Source organism: Eptatretus burgeri, chromosome 1 (genome assembly GCF_056783735.1).
Source record: "Eptatretus burgeri isolate ZD-2024b chromosome 1, Ebu_testis_v1, whole genome shotgun sequence".
Lineage (NCBI taxonomy): Eukaryota > Metazoa > Chordata > Myxini > Myxiniformes > Myxinidae > Eptatretus > Eptatretus burgeri.
In genome coordinates, this window is record NC_140961.1 from 126,014,419 (window position 1) to 126,028,450 (window position 14,032).

The following is a 14,032-nucleotide window of genomic DNA, read 5'->3' on the forward strand; positions in this document are numbered from 1 at the left end:
TGGGCCGTATAGAGATGGGGAGGATTGGGGCCTAGAGGTAGGGGAGAAACGTACCAATGGAATATACACAGTTTACGTAGCTTGCATACATGATATGACCTCAATATATGATCTTCACAATACATATTAGTGATAGTACTCGCTCGAGGCGTTATAATAAACCCATGTTAAAGAATTTTTTTTTAAATAACAGGCGCAAGTGAAACATAATTGAATTTGTGTTGTTGACATCAAATCACAATATACAACCTCAACATACGATCTCACAAAACATGTTACTCGATCGCTCCTGGGGGAGGGGGGGGGTGCAGGCAGTGAATTAGCACAAGACCAGATTGATGCATGAAAGCCAATTATCTGATTTTAATTTTTTTTGTAATTTTTCAAATTTTTTTTAAATCCAAACATAGCCCTTGATCTTCCTCTGGATGAAAGAAGAGACCATGCAAAGTTTGGTTGCACTAGTTCCTGCAGGGTGTGAATGCATAATGAACAAATGCACAAACAAACTTTCTTCTTTATATCCTCGATTACCAACTCCACCTTAGATGCATGGAGATAATGTTTTCACCCCTGTTTGTCTGTCTGTCTGTCTGTTTGTGAGCAGGATATATCAAAAAGTTACAGACGGATTCGGACGAACTTTGGTGGACAGGTTCGGTGTGTGACCAGAACAAATTGATTATAATTTGGTGAAGATCCAGATCCGCAATCCAGAATTTAAAAAATGATTCTTCACCATTGAGAGAAAGCCCAGTGTTGGCTTAACATCTTACAGTCTTGAGTTGGAGCCCCTGTCGCTCCGTTGAAATAACACCAGGTGGGTTGACTCAGCCTGTCATGCTTCTGAGGTCGGCAAAATGAGTACCGGCTTACTGTTGACAGGGGCACTGCATCAGCAGAGTAGCCATGCTTCCAGATAAAATTATTCAACCAGCAGCCACAGTCTGCATATAAAACAACAACAACCATTGAGTGTTTGAGCCAAAAATCGATACATATCACGATATCTCAAATGGTTTCGGAAACATTTGGAAGAAACTTAGTGGACAGGTTGTGAGAAGGACAAATGGAGTTGATTTCGGTGAAGCTATGGATGCAGATCTGGCCTATCAGTAGGCGACAAAATGTAAACTCTTCAGTCTGGCGGAGGTGTGCACTCTACCAAGTGCCATTCCAGTTGATCTCTGTGATGCACTGGAAAACTACCCATTCCTCTTTGATGATTCTACAATATTCCATACATAACCACATCCTACTTGACAGTGTGGAAGCACAAGCTTCCCTTTTCTGCTGGCCTAGTAAGGTCTGACACTTTGTCCATACTTTATCATTAAATCCAGGAATAATTCACATTCTCTTGTGTCTCAGGAAAGTTAATCAAAATCACCGACCTTTAGATTTTCATGACCAACCAATGGAAGATCTTCGGTTTATTTTCTTTTTATTTAGTTTTCAGCCTCACCATATATAATCCGAAGCCTCTGCTGAGTTGACCATATAAATAATCAAAGCTGGCTTCCAAAGCCAGCTGCACATAGGCAAGAGTACTTCTCTTCCCTATCGGCGGATCCCCCCACTTTACTGTTCTCTCTCTTTCCTGGATGTGGTGGAGTCCTAAACTGTCAGCATAATTCACATCCTCAACTCCACTCTTTTGGTCTCCTTTTCTCAAGCTCCTGTAACCATTTCCAGAGTTAATTCAATCCTAGTATTCCCTCCCAAGTTTTAATGTGATGGTATATACCACCTCTTCAAGTCACCTTCCATCTCCACCCATGACATTTGCTCACCACTTGGCTTTCCTCTCTCCAAATCTACACCTCTTACAAGCAGGACACCGTTTCCTTCCCCAACGTCTTCTTTTCCTGTAAATCCTTTCCCTTGCTTTTTGTGCGCACCCGATGCCTTACCGCCCCACTGAATGCATTGCCCTTCTACCCTCCATTACCTCACTCTCCAGTGACTAGATTCCAATCAAAAATATAAATAACATATAAAACAAATCAAGTGACATGAGAGAGACAATGAAAAGTGCATACAAGCCAAGAATACTTACATTTTATTGATCTTAAAAGTGCAACAAGACAGAAACGCTTCGTTGAAAGATATAAATTTAAATACAAGATATTTTGAATCATGTTAAACTTAACTGTAGTAGAAGCTAAAAGCCTAAATGCAGCAGCAGCTCCTAAAAAAATCAAAACAGGGTGGTTAAAAGGTAGATGCCTGCCATGCACCCATCCTATTTAGGCATCCATTATGAACACAACCTGAATGCAGCAGCAACAGGTCCTTAAAACCAAAACCATGGTTAGCCAGAGGTTAGATCTTGCATCAGAAAACCCCCATATATTCAATTTCTTAGCCAAATGGAACAAGTCCAGGAATTATAACAAAGCAACAGTAACTTGTAAACCTCTTGAATGTTTGTTTTCCTCATCGACATCTTGTCTAATTACCCTGTCGATAATATCCTATGTGCCTTATTGGCTTTGCACAACTATGACCTCAAATACAAAACACCATGGTTGTATTGTTTATATATGGCAGAATGCTAGATGGAAAATGAAAAATTGTAAAAAAAACGGAAGTCATTGAAAGAAAGTCGTAAAAGTGGGGGGTTCGACATCAAGGAAGAAGACATGCGTGTATTTAAAAAAAGGGGATAAGATGCAAGAGAATGCGAATAAGGAAAAATATAGTCATGTTTTTTTTTTTTACAAATGCAATGAAATATTGTTTAACTCTTCTTACATAAAACGTCACAGCAGTAGCTGGAAATTTGAGAGATAATAGACTAAAAATGTGTTCAAACAGCAGTGAGAGAGAAATATAAAGACATGGTTAAAAAAAAAGGATATAAAATGCAGGACAGTTTTAGTAAGGAGGTTGGCAAGATTGAGTCATGCAGTTAGAAATTGTCAATCAAAGTGCTGTTATTAAAAAAAAAATAAAAAAAATGAATGGATCAACAGAACATTGATCAAAGTATGCTAACCCTCATGGGACACAAGAAGAAGCTGACATTTCAGGTGATGTCTGACAAAGGGATAACGCCAGAAACTTCAACTTATAACTCGCATGCTTCCTACGGTGGTTAGCATGCTTTGATCAACCTGCTGGTGATTTCATCAATTGTTCTCCTGTCCACCAACGCATAAAGACACTATAGCCTTCACGATTATGCCTGGTTTTCCAAAACGAGTTGTGAACAAATTGATCCAGATGTCACTGCCTTGATAATACTAGCATGGCTTACTTCATCTGTATTTTTATCATTAAATATCAGTCCTCTGCACTGCAAAAACAGCAACAACATTGTAATGAGGACAGTGTGTTATTTTGATATATTTTGGTGTGATTTTTGCTTGGACGGTGATAGGAAACATCACTAATTGTGCTCATTATCGAGTCTGATGTAGCAATATAATCTAGACACTGATTTTAAGAACTTGTGCTGATTTAATAGATTATACAATCCAAATGTCATAGTATGATTGACTGCAGTCTCAAAAAATGCATTATGCTTTGGTGACCTTCACGTGCATAGTTCATGTCCTTGAACTTTCAAAATCCAATCACCACCACCTGCCAGGTCTTGTGTATCAGATCATTTGGCAGATTCACATTCTTTCAAGGCTTAAGAAGTGACTGAATGCACGCTGAATTGTGGACATCGAACAGTCAGTGAGAGTGTGTTTACTCATGCCATCATGGCTGTGTGTGCTTTCTTCGTCTCTTGTTCCTTAGGTCAGCTAACTTCAATGGCCGCATCTTCATCTCAACAAAGGAGATCGAGTGAGAATGTCCTTTCCAAGAGTACCAGTTTACCCCCTGCACACAGAAACAGCACGCAATTGTGTTTTTTTTATAGATATCTTGGAAGTGCATGATATGCAGATTTCTGTTCATTAGGCCATATTTTCGATATCACTCCACACTAAACACTTATCACATGACTCCATTTACCAAATAAGCACCAATATTTTATTTAGCAATGATAAAAACATCAATACTTGCCAGGGTAATTTGTATATCTCTTTTGATAAGATTTTCAGATACATTATCAGACATTTGCATTATTGTTGCAATAATTAGTTGAAAAATAAATAAATATATAGGGTTACGGGAAGGTAAATGTTATTTTTTGTCTTTCGGCTGCTCCAGTTAGGGGTGGCCACAGCGGATCATCCGTTATGATCCTCATACTGATTTGGCACAGGCTTTACGCCGGATGCCCTTCCTGACGCAACCCTGGTCGCCTCTTATGACACAGGGATAAGGATTGGGTTTCGCCATGATTCCGGGCTGCCCTACACCCTCTCATAGCGCAGCCCAGCGCAGAGCACCCGTCCTCAAGCGATCCTCCAGCCAAAGCCTCCGAGTAGCCGGATTACAGGCGCACGCCACTATGCCTGATATGGTTATGGAAGGTAAATCACAACTCAATATTTGATTTCCAAAAGTTTATCACTATCACAAGCACTTTGGAGCAAACGTTCATGATAAACAGCAGATATAATATTGTGCCCTCTCTCCTTTGGAGAAAATACCAATAAAGTGGAGATTGTGCTCTGTTAGCTGTCCATCAGGCAGTATTCCAAGAAGTCTCAGCTTGCTATGCTTGCATTTAAATCAGGGATTTTCACTGGTCAATGCAGATTACAATGTGATTTTATCCTCAAACCAAATCAATTAAGTTGTGATACGGTAAAATGTGTTTTCATGCTGATACAACAAATATCTGAGCAAGTCAATGGGCTACAAATGAAAAGTCTGCTCTATACTGTGTGCAAACTTGGTTGAACTGAACTCACTACAAATTTTTGGCTGGCTGTGTGCTTTTCCTTCTTCCATGAATAATGGAATATCCCAATCCCTAACCACACAAAATCTTTCTCACAGCAAAGGAACAGCCGACAGAACCAGCTGTCTTTCTTTCACTGGATTGATGACCATGAACCTTGTGTAAAATCAGAACTAAACACAGCTTACCAGGCCTTTGTTTGTAGCTCAATGGAGCACTGCTCTCTATTATGGGCTGACACCCCAACATCACACATGTCTCTCCTAGATTCTGTGAAATCTAAAGTTCTCAACATTATTGGCATCTCCCACGATGAAGCTGAACCACAAGGTCTGTTGCTTTCAGAAAGCAGATAGGTCAGTGGTCTTTGTGTGATTTTTCTTTTACCTCTCCTTCAGTCAAGCTCCCTCTAGTTTCTCAGCCCTCTGATGCTCACCTGCTCTTCTATGATGCATACATTATTCCACTCACACCATCCTTGTTAAACTCCCAAAATACAGGTTTACCATCCACCTCCACTCTTGGTCATCTTTGCCAATTTGTGGAACTGCCCTCAAGGAGGTGGTTCAATCACACTCCTTCCACCAGGGCTTCAAACAGGTGGCTACAAGTTTCAAACATCTCTGTCATCCCTGATCCGCACTGAAATATTTTCAACCACCCATTAGTTACACCGAAGCCGACCCGCTTTTTTGCAGTTCAGGTTTTTTTTCTGTCTCTATGACTCTGTGTCTCTGTCTCTCTCTCATTTTTTTCCCTTGCCTTTTTTTTTCAATCCAACTGCAGCTATACTGCCCCACTTTCATTACATTGCCTTCTTACTCTCTGTTACCTCACTCATCCATCAGTATAGATCTTGTATTACCAAAACTTTTTTGTTGAGATTTCTTTTTTGATGGAGCCAGTGAAAAACAAAATAAATCGTTGTCTTTCTGAAGAAGTCAGTTCTCATTTTTAAAAATATTGTTAACCACCCAAATTAATAAATATATCCTAATATATGGTTGACAATGTGAGAAAAATGATTAGGCTATCTTGTGAAAATATATTGGTTACCCTGCTATGACTGGTGTCTCCATAGCGCCCATTGAGATTTGACTGATGGCAGTTGTGGTACCACCATCCTCCACGGTAAGACTCTGCGCAGTTGGTAAGAGAACCATCATTGTCCTTATCAGGGGTGCTGAACACCCGTCCATGGTGGTACATCAGAGAGTCACCTGAGGAGATGAGAGTGAAAACAAGAGGTGAGAGGAAAAACGTTCAAGGTAAGTTGGTGTTTCATGCTCACTGGAGAAATATATAAATATATATAAATACATACACAAATAAACATATATATAAATATTTATATTTTTATAAACATATATATATATAGATATATATATATATATATATATATATATATATATATATATATATATATATATATATATATATGTATATATATATATATATATAAACAGATATATACATAAATAAATAAATATACCTGAATAAATATATAAATATATCTATACATATATATATATATATATATATATATATATATATATATATATATATATATATATATATATATATATATATATATATTTATATATATATATATATATATATATATATATATATATATATATATATATATATATATATATATATATATATATATATATAAATGTATACTGTGTGTATATATATATATATATATATATATATATATATATATATATATATATATATATACACACAGTATACATTTATATATATATATATATATATATATATATATATATATATATATATATATATATATATATATATATATATATATATATATATATATATATATATATATATATATATATAAAAATATATATTTATATGTATAAATATATTTATCTATAAATATGTATATGTCGATTTTTAGACATATATATATATATATATATATATACACCCCCTGCACACATGGATGGTATATATATATAGAAGCCTGGTGTTGGCGCAGTGGTTAGGGCAGCGGCTTGGGATCCAAGAGGTCCTGGGTTCAAGCCCCGTTGAGCCACTGAATTAATACACCAGGGGGTTGACTCAGCCTGTCATCCTTCCGAGGTCGGCGAAATGAGTACCAGTAGTACTGGGCCGGTGTATACCCCGGTTAAAAAATAGGTGTACCATATCCCTGTGTCGTAAGAGGCGACCAGGGTTGCGTCAGGAAGGGCATCCGGAGTAAAACATGTGCCAAATCACGATGCGGATCATACGGATGATCCGCTGTGGCGACCCCTAACGGGAGCAGCCGAAAGAAGACGAAGAAGATATATATATATATATATATATATATATATATATATATATATATATATATATATATATATATATATATATATATATATATATATATATATATATATATATATATATATATATATATATATATATATATATATATATATACCGATGGTGCGCTTATATTTTTGTTCAGTAAATATATATATATATATATATATATATATATATATATATATATATATATATATACCGATGTATGTATATATGTATGTATGTATGTATATATATATATATATATATATATATATATATATATATATATATATATATATATATATATATATATATATATATATATATATATATATATATATATATATATATATATATATATATATATATATATATATATATATATACATATATATGGTTGTCTTTCTGAAGACATATATACATATATTGGAGGTGAGGATATATATATATATATATATATATATATATATATATATATATATATATATATATATATATATATATATATATATATATATATATATATATATATATATATATATATATATATATATATATATATATATATATATATATATATATATATATATATATATATTCTGAAGACATATATTGGAGGTGAGGAGGGTGTCTGACCGAGTGATGAGTGTGAAGTTGGAAATTGAAGGGGTGATGATGAATGTCATCAGTGCATATGCCCCACATATGGGGTGTGAGATGGAATATAAAGAAGATTTCTGGAGTGAGTTCGATGAAGTGGTGGAGAGTGTATCCAAGGATGAAAGAGTGGTGATTGGAGCAGATTTCAATGGGCATGTTGGGGAAGGGAATAAAGAGGATGAGGAGGTGATGGGGAGGTACGGTCTCAACAAGAGAAATGTGGAAGGGCAAATGGTGGTAGAGTTTGCAAAAAGAATGGAAATGGCAGTGGTAAACACGTATTTCAAGAAGAAGGAGGAACACAGGGTGACATACAAGAGTGGAGGAAAGTTCACACAGGTGGATTACATCTTAAGTAGGAGATGCAACCTGAAAGAGATTAGTGACTGTAAGGTTGTGGCAGGGGAGAGTGTAGCTCGACAGCATCGATTGGTGGTCTGTAGGATGACTTTAGAGGTGAGGTTGAGGAAGAGAGTGAGGGCTGAACCAAGGACCAGATGGTGGAAGCTGAAGGAGGAAGACTGTTGCGTGAAATTTAGGGAGGAGGTGAGACAAGCGTTGGATGGTGGTAAAGATGGGTGGGATGATTGGGCAACGACAGCAGAAGTTGTGAGTGAGATTGCTCGGAAGGTACTTGGTGTGACATCTGGACAGAGGAAGGAAGATAAGGAGACTTGGTGGTGGAATGAGGAAGTACAGGAAAGTATAAGGAAGAAGGGGTTGGCGAAAAAGAAGTGGGATAGTCAGAGAGATGAAGAAAGTCGGCAGGAGTATAAGGAGTGGCGTCGAAAAGCAAAAAGAGAGGTGGCTAAGGCCAAGGAAAAGGCATATGACGAGCTGTATGAGAAGTTGGATACAAAAGAAGGGGAAAAGGATTTATACCGATTGGCAAGACAGAGGGACCGAGCTGGGAAGGATGTGCTGCAGGTTAGGGTGATAAAGGACGCAAATGGGAATGTGCTGACGAGCGAGGAGAGTGTGTTGAGAAGGTGGATGGAGTACTTTGAGGAGCTGATGAATGAAGAAAATGAGAGAGAGAGAAGGTTGGAAGAGGTGGAGATAGTGAATCTGGAAGTGGGGTGGATCAGTAAGGATGAAGTGAGGACTGCTATGAAGAAGATGAAAAGTGGAAAGGCGGTTGGCCCAGATGGTATACCAGTGGAGGCATGGAAGTGCTTAGGAGAGATGGCAGTGGGGTTGTTAACCAGATTGTTTAATAAAGTCTTGGAAAGTGAGAGGATGCCGGAGGAGTGGAGATTAAGTGTACTGGTCCCGATTTTCAAGAATAAGGGTGATGTGCAGAGCTGTGGAAATTACAGAGGGATAAAGTTGTTAAGCCACACCATGAAGTTGTGGGAAAGAGTAGTGGAAGCTCGGTTGAGAGGAGAGGTGATGATCTGTGAGCAGCAATATGGGTTTATGCCAGGAAAGAGCACCACTGATGCGATGTTTGCTTTGAGAATGTTGATGGAGAAGTATAGGGAAGGCCAGAAAGAGTTACATTGTGTGTTTGTGGATTTAGAGAAAGCTTATGATAGGGTGCCAAGAGAGGAGTTGTGGTATTGTATGAGGAAGTCGGGAGTGTTGGAGAAGTATGTGAGGATCGTGCAGGATATGTATGAGGACAGTGTGACAGCGTTGAGGTGTGCGGGAGGAATGACAGACCGGTTTAAGGTTAAAGTGGGATTGCACCAAGGATCGACTCTGAGCCCTTTCCTGTTTGCAATGGTGATGGACAGGTTGACGGACGAGATCAGACTGGAGTCTCCATGGACCATGATGTTCGCGGATGACATCATGATCTGTAGGGAGAGGAGGGAGCAGGCTGAATCGAGCCTTGAGAGGTGGAGGTACGCACTGGAGAGAAGGGGAATGTTAGTCAGTAGGAGTAAGACGGAGTACATGTGCGTAAATGAGAGGGAGGGTGGTGGTATGGTGCAGTTGCAAGGAGTTGAGGTGGGGAAGGTGGATTGGTTTAAATACTTGGGATCAACTGTCCAAAGTAACAGAGAGTGTGGGAGAGAAGTGAAAAAGAGAGTGCAGGCAGGATGGAGTGGGTGGAGAAGAGTTGCAGGAGTGATTTGTGACAGAAGGGTAGCTGCAAGAGTGAAGGGGAAAGTATACAAGACGGTAGTGAGACCAGCTATGTTGTATGGTTTGGAGGCGGTGGCGCTAACAAAAAGACAGGAAGCAGAGCTGGAGGTGGCAGAGTTAAAGATGCTGCGATTCTCGTTGGGAGTTACGAGGATGGATAGGATAAGAAATGAGTGTATTAGAGGGACAGCGCTGGTAGGACGGTTTGGAGACAAAGTGAGAGAGGCGAGATTGAGATGGTTTGGACATGTGCTCAGGAGGGAAACAGAGTATATCGGGAGAAGGATGTTGAAGATGGAGCCGCCAGGCAGGAGGAGAAGAGGAAGGCCAAAGAAGAGGTTCATGGATGCGGTGAGGGCGGACATGCGGGTGGTTGGAGTGTCAATGGAAGATGTGGAGGATAGAGCGAAATGGAGACAGTTGGTCCGCTGTGGCGACCCCTAACGGGAGCAAGCCGAAAGAGGAAGAAGAAGAAGATATATATATATATATATATATATATATATATATATATATATATATATATATATATATATATATATATATATATATATATATATATATATATATATATATATATACTGAACAAAAATATAAACGCACCAAGCGCAAAAATATAAACGCACCAAGCGATTGTTACTATTTTACCTCGAACTCAATACTAAATCTTCACAACAATTTGGTTATAGAATCCATGACAATTGAGCATTAAATTTCAAAGAGTTCCTTGAGAATTCTGGCGACAGTCTTTGCGCTACAACAGCCGACACAACCGAGGTGTCACTGTCAGAGTTCACAGTCAGTAGCGGGTGTGTCCACCGTTGGCATCGCGCAGAGCGGTGCATCTCCGGCGCATGGACATCACCAGATTATCGATGGTGGCCTGAGGGATGTTTTCCCATTCCTCCTGGAGAGCCACACGGAGCTGGCGGACGTTCTCTGGGACTGCGTAACGTTGTCGTACGCGTCGATCAAGAACGTCCCAAAGGTGCTCGATGGGCGACATGTCGGGAGAATATGGAGGCCAGTCGAGGACATCAATGTCCTCCTCACCGAGGAAGTCCATGCAGATCCTGGCAACATGGGGGCGAGCATTGTCGTGCTGAAACGTCACATGGTGAAGGCGCACAAACGGCACGACGATGGGTCTGAGTATCTCGTCCCTGTACCGCTGCCCGTTCAAGTTGCCTTCAATGAAATGAAGCCGAGTGCGCTCTCCATGGCATATGCCTGCCCACACCATAACACTGGCACCACCGTGTGACACCCGACGAAGGACATTGGCATCAGTGTAGCGCTCCCCAGCCTGACGCCAGACGCGGAGTCTGCCATCAGCCCGATACAGCTGGAACCGCGACTCATCGGTGAACAGCACTCTCCTCCATTGTGCGAGGGTCCAGCGCAAGTGAACATTGGCCCAGTTCAGTCGGGTCTGACGCCGGACTGCAGTGAGGTCGAGTCCCCGGTGTGGTCGGCGGGCTCGGAGGTTGGCCTCCCTCAAGCGGTTACGCACTGTCTGGGCTGAAATGCGCCTGTTATGCAGCCCGACAGTCTCATCGGCAGTCCTCGTGGCCGGTCGGAGTCGATCCCGGAGATGTTGCAGCCTCATGTGACGATCCTGACCGGCGGTGGTCACACGTGGTCGCCGGGCATGTGGGCGGTTCACGGTGCTTCCAGTCTCTCTGAGGCGCGTTCTCAGGCGGCTAATGGTGGAGTGGTGGACATTGAAGTGTGCTGCAACGGCCCGTACTGACGTCACAGCATTCAGCATGCCAATGGCGCGCTCCCTCAAGATTTGTGACATCTGTGGCATGTTGACATTTGGCGCCAGTCCACATTTTGGGGAGGCCTTTTATAGGGCAAGCTATAGGGAGTGTTTGTGTCCTGGTCACGCTCACTGACCATCACTCTGTCAAGCCCCATGGTGCTCATGGGAAGGATTACTCAACGTGTGAGTCCACACACTCAGAGTGGTCAATTTCAATGGGAACATCTGTCTTGAGCAAAACAAAGGAACCATTGCTCAAACAAATCATCGGTTTGACCATTTTCCCATAATGGCAATCTTGACTTAGATATTTAGGTTGGTGCGTTTATATTTTTGTTCAGTATATATATATACAACCGCTGGTCCGATCTAATTGAAACTTGCCAGATATATTGCTGGGGACCTGAGGATGTGCCTTTTCAAGGTTTGATATTAATCGGAGAAGTGCTTCCCAAGTTATGGCCATTTATTTACCAAACCAATGACAAGACACGTTGTTGTGTGGGCGTGGCCGATGGGGAAGGGAAGCTTAGCCGCGTTCCCCATTACGGGTTACAACGTACGGACTTGCGGAGAGTGATGACTTCGTGTATTCTAATAATTTCTCAATTTCTTCTGCGCATTTATAGAGAAACACAATGCCGCAAGTAATGATCGTTTTCATATTAGACGGTGCATAAATTTCGGTAACATCAGAGTGCTGGTATGCTCCAAACCAGGAAGTATTTTTTTTTTCTCTCTTCTCTTCTCTTTTTGTTTTTCCTTGCGAGGACATTGCAAAAAGGCAAAATACCTTGGCGCAAATTGAATAATCGGCCATTAAAACCTAAATTGCGAGTCATTGTAACTGTGATATGCGAACTTCCGCGCCACCCACGTACAGGCATGCGAGAGCGAAGAAATGGCCTGTGTGGTTGTTGTTTGTTGCTCGCGGTTTGAATATTTATTTATTATTTTTTTTTTAATTTTTTTATGGGCAGCCGCGTTCCCCATTACGGGTTACAACGTACGGGCTTCCGGATAATGATGACTTCGTGTATACTCTGTGTGTGTAAATATCACAGCAGTTGTTACTTCAATGCTAGCGATAATTTCTGGATTGCATGTGAACATTCCATTTGGGCACGCACTACTTCCGCATGGTGATGTCTTACTGTATTCTAATAATTTCTTGATTTCTTATGCGCATTTATAGATAAACACAATGCCCCAATCCAGTCGCCATTTACGAGAGCGAAGGAACGGCCTATGTGGTTGTTGTTTCTGACACGCGGTTTGAAAGTTTTTTTTTTGCATGTACGGCCACGCACGTCCGGGCACGTGAGAGCGAAGGAACGGCCTGTGTAGTTGTTTCTGGCATGCGGTTTGAAAGTTTTTTGTTTTGTTTTGTTTGCACCTATGGGCATGCACTAGTATATATATATATATATATATATATATATATATATATATATATATATATATATATATATATATATATACAAATATAAATATGTATCTACATAATATATATGTATTCACCAAAGTAGTGCGAGATTGAAGCTTCTCTCAGTAAATTTATGCTTGTTTGTAGTTTCCTTTATACTACATGTCCTCTGAAATCCAAAATAGAATTTATATTTTGTTCTTAAAACCACCAATCAAATAATTAAAGAATGTACAGTCAATTGGACCCCTATGCCCTGATTTTATTCCTACTAGTGCGGGCCCGTAGGTGCGGGCCCCTCTCTCTCTCGCCCCACCTCTCCCCCCCTCTCTCCCCCCCTCTCACGCCCTCCTCTCTCGTCTCTCATCTCTCCCCCTCCTCTCTCGCCTTTCTGTAAATGTATTCACAAATGTCTACCAAGCACAATAATTAATTCAAACCTTGATGAAGAAAAAGAAGAAGAATGATATCAAACTTTGAAAAGGCACATACTCAGGTCCCAGAGTCAATTGTGACATCATATTAAAAAAAGAGGAAGCATTGCGACGTCATTCGTGACGTCATAGCACCGTATCCTGTCATTGGTTGACAGACGTTATTGGTCATTATTGGTTGACAGACAATATATAGGTCATTATTGGTTGACAGACATTGGTCATTGTGTCACGTTACTCTTTTTATTACTGCCAATTATTGTGCTATTATTATTAATATGCTGTTATCATTATTCTGAGATATCTTTGGGAAAAAATGGCATGATAAGGTGATAAGGTGGAACGACACTTCAGCTGCGATATATACACCTTTCCAACACTGAAAAAAGCAATAAAATGGCCGCAACTAGTGAACCGCTCGTCCAATTAATATAAAACCTTGAAAAGGCACATCCGCTGGTCCCCGGCAATATTCCTGGCAAGTTTCAATCAGATCGGAACGGCGGTTGTCG

General features: G+C 40.0%; 1 protein-coding gene across 1 annotated transcript in view; it reads right to left on the bottom strand.

The window, feature by feature from the left end:
• Window positions 1–2,039: 2,039 nt before the first annotated feature.
• Window positions 2,040–14,032, bottom strand: part of LOC147035364 (tenascin-like) — an 88,105-nt gene continuing 76,112 nt past the window's right edge. The window contains exons 15-16 of the mRNA XM_085897089.1: window positions 5,867–6,030; window positions 2,040–3,837 (exon numbers count right to left, since the gene is read on the bottom strand). Of these exons, the coding sequence (XP_085753215.1) occupies window positions 3,715–3,837; window positions 5,867–6,030 (287 nt within the window). The 3' untranslated portion in view covers window positions 2,040–3,714. The remainder of the gene's footprint in view (window positions 3,838–5,866; window positions 6,031–14,032) is intronic.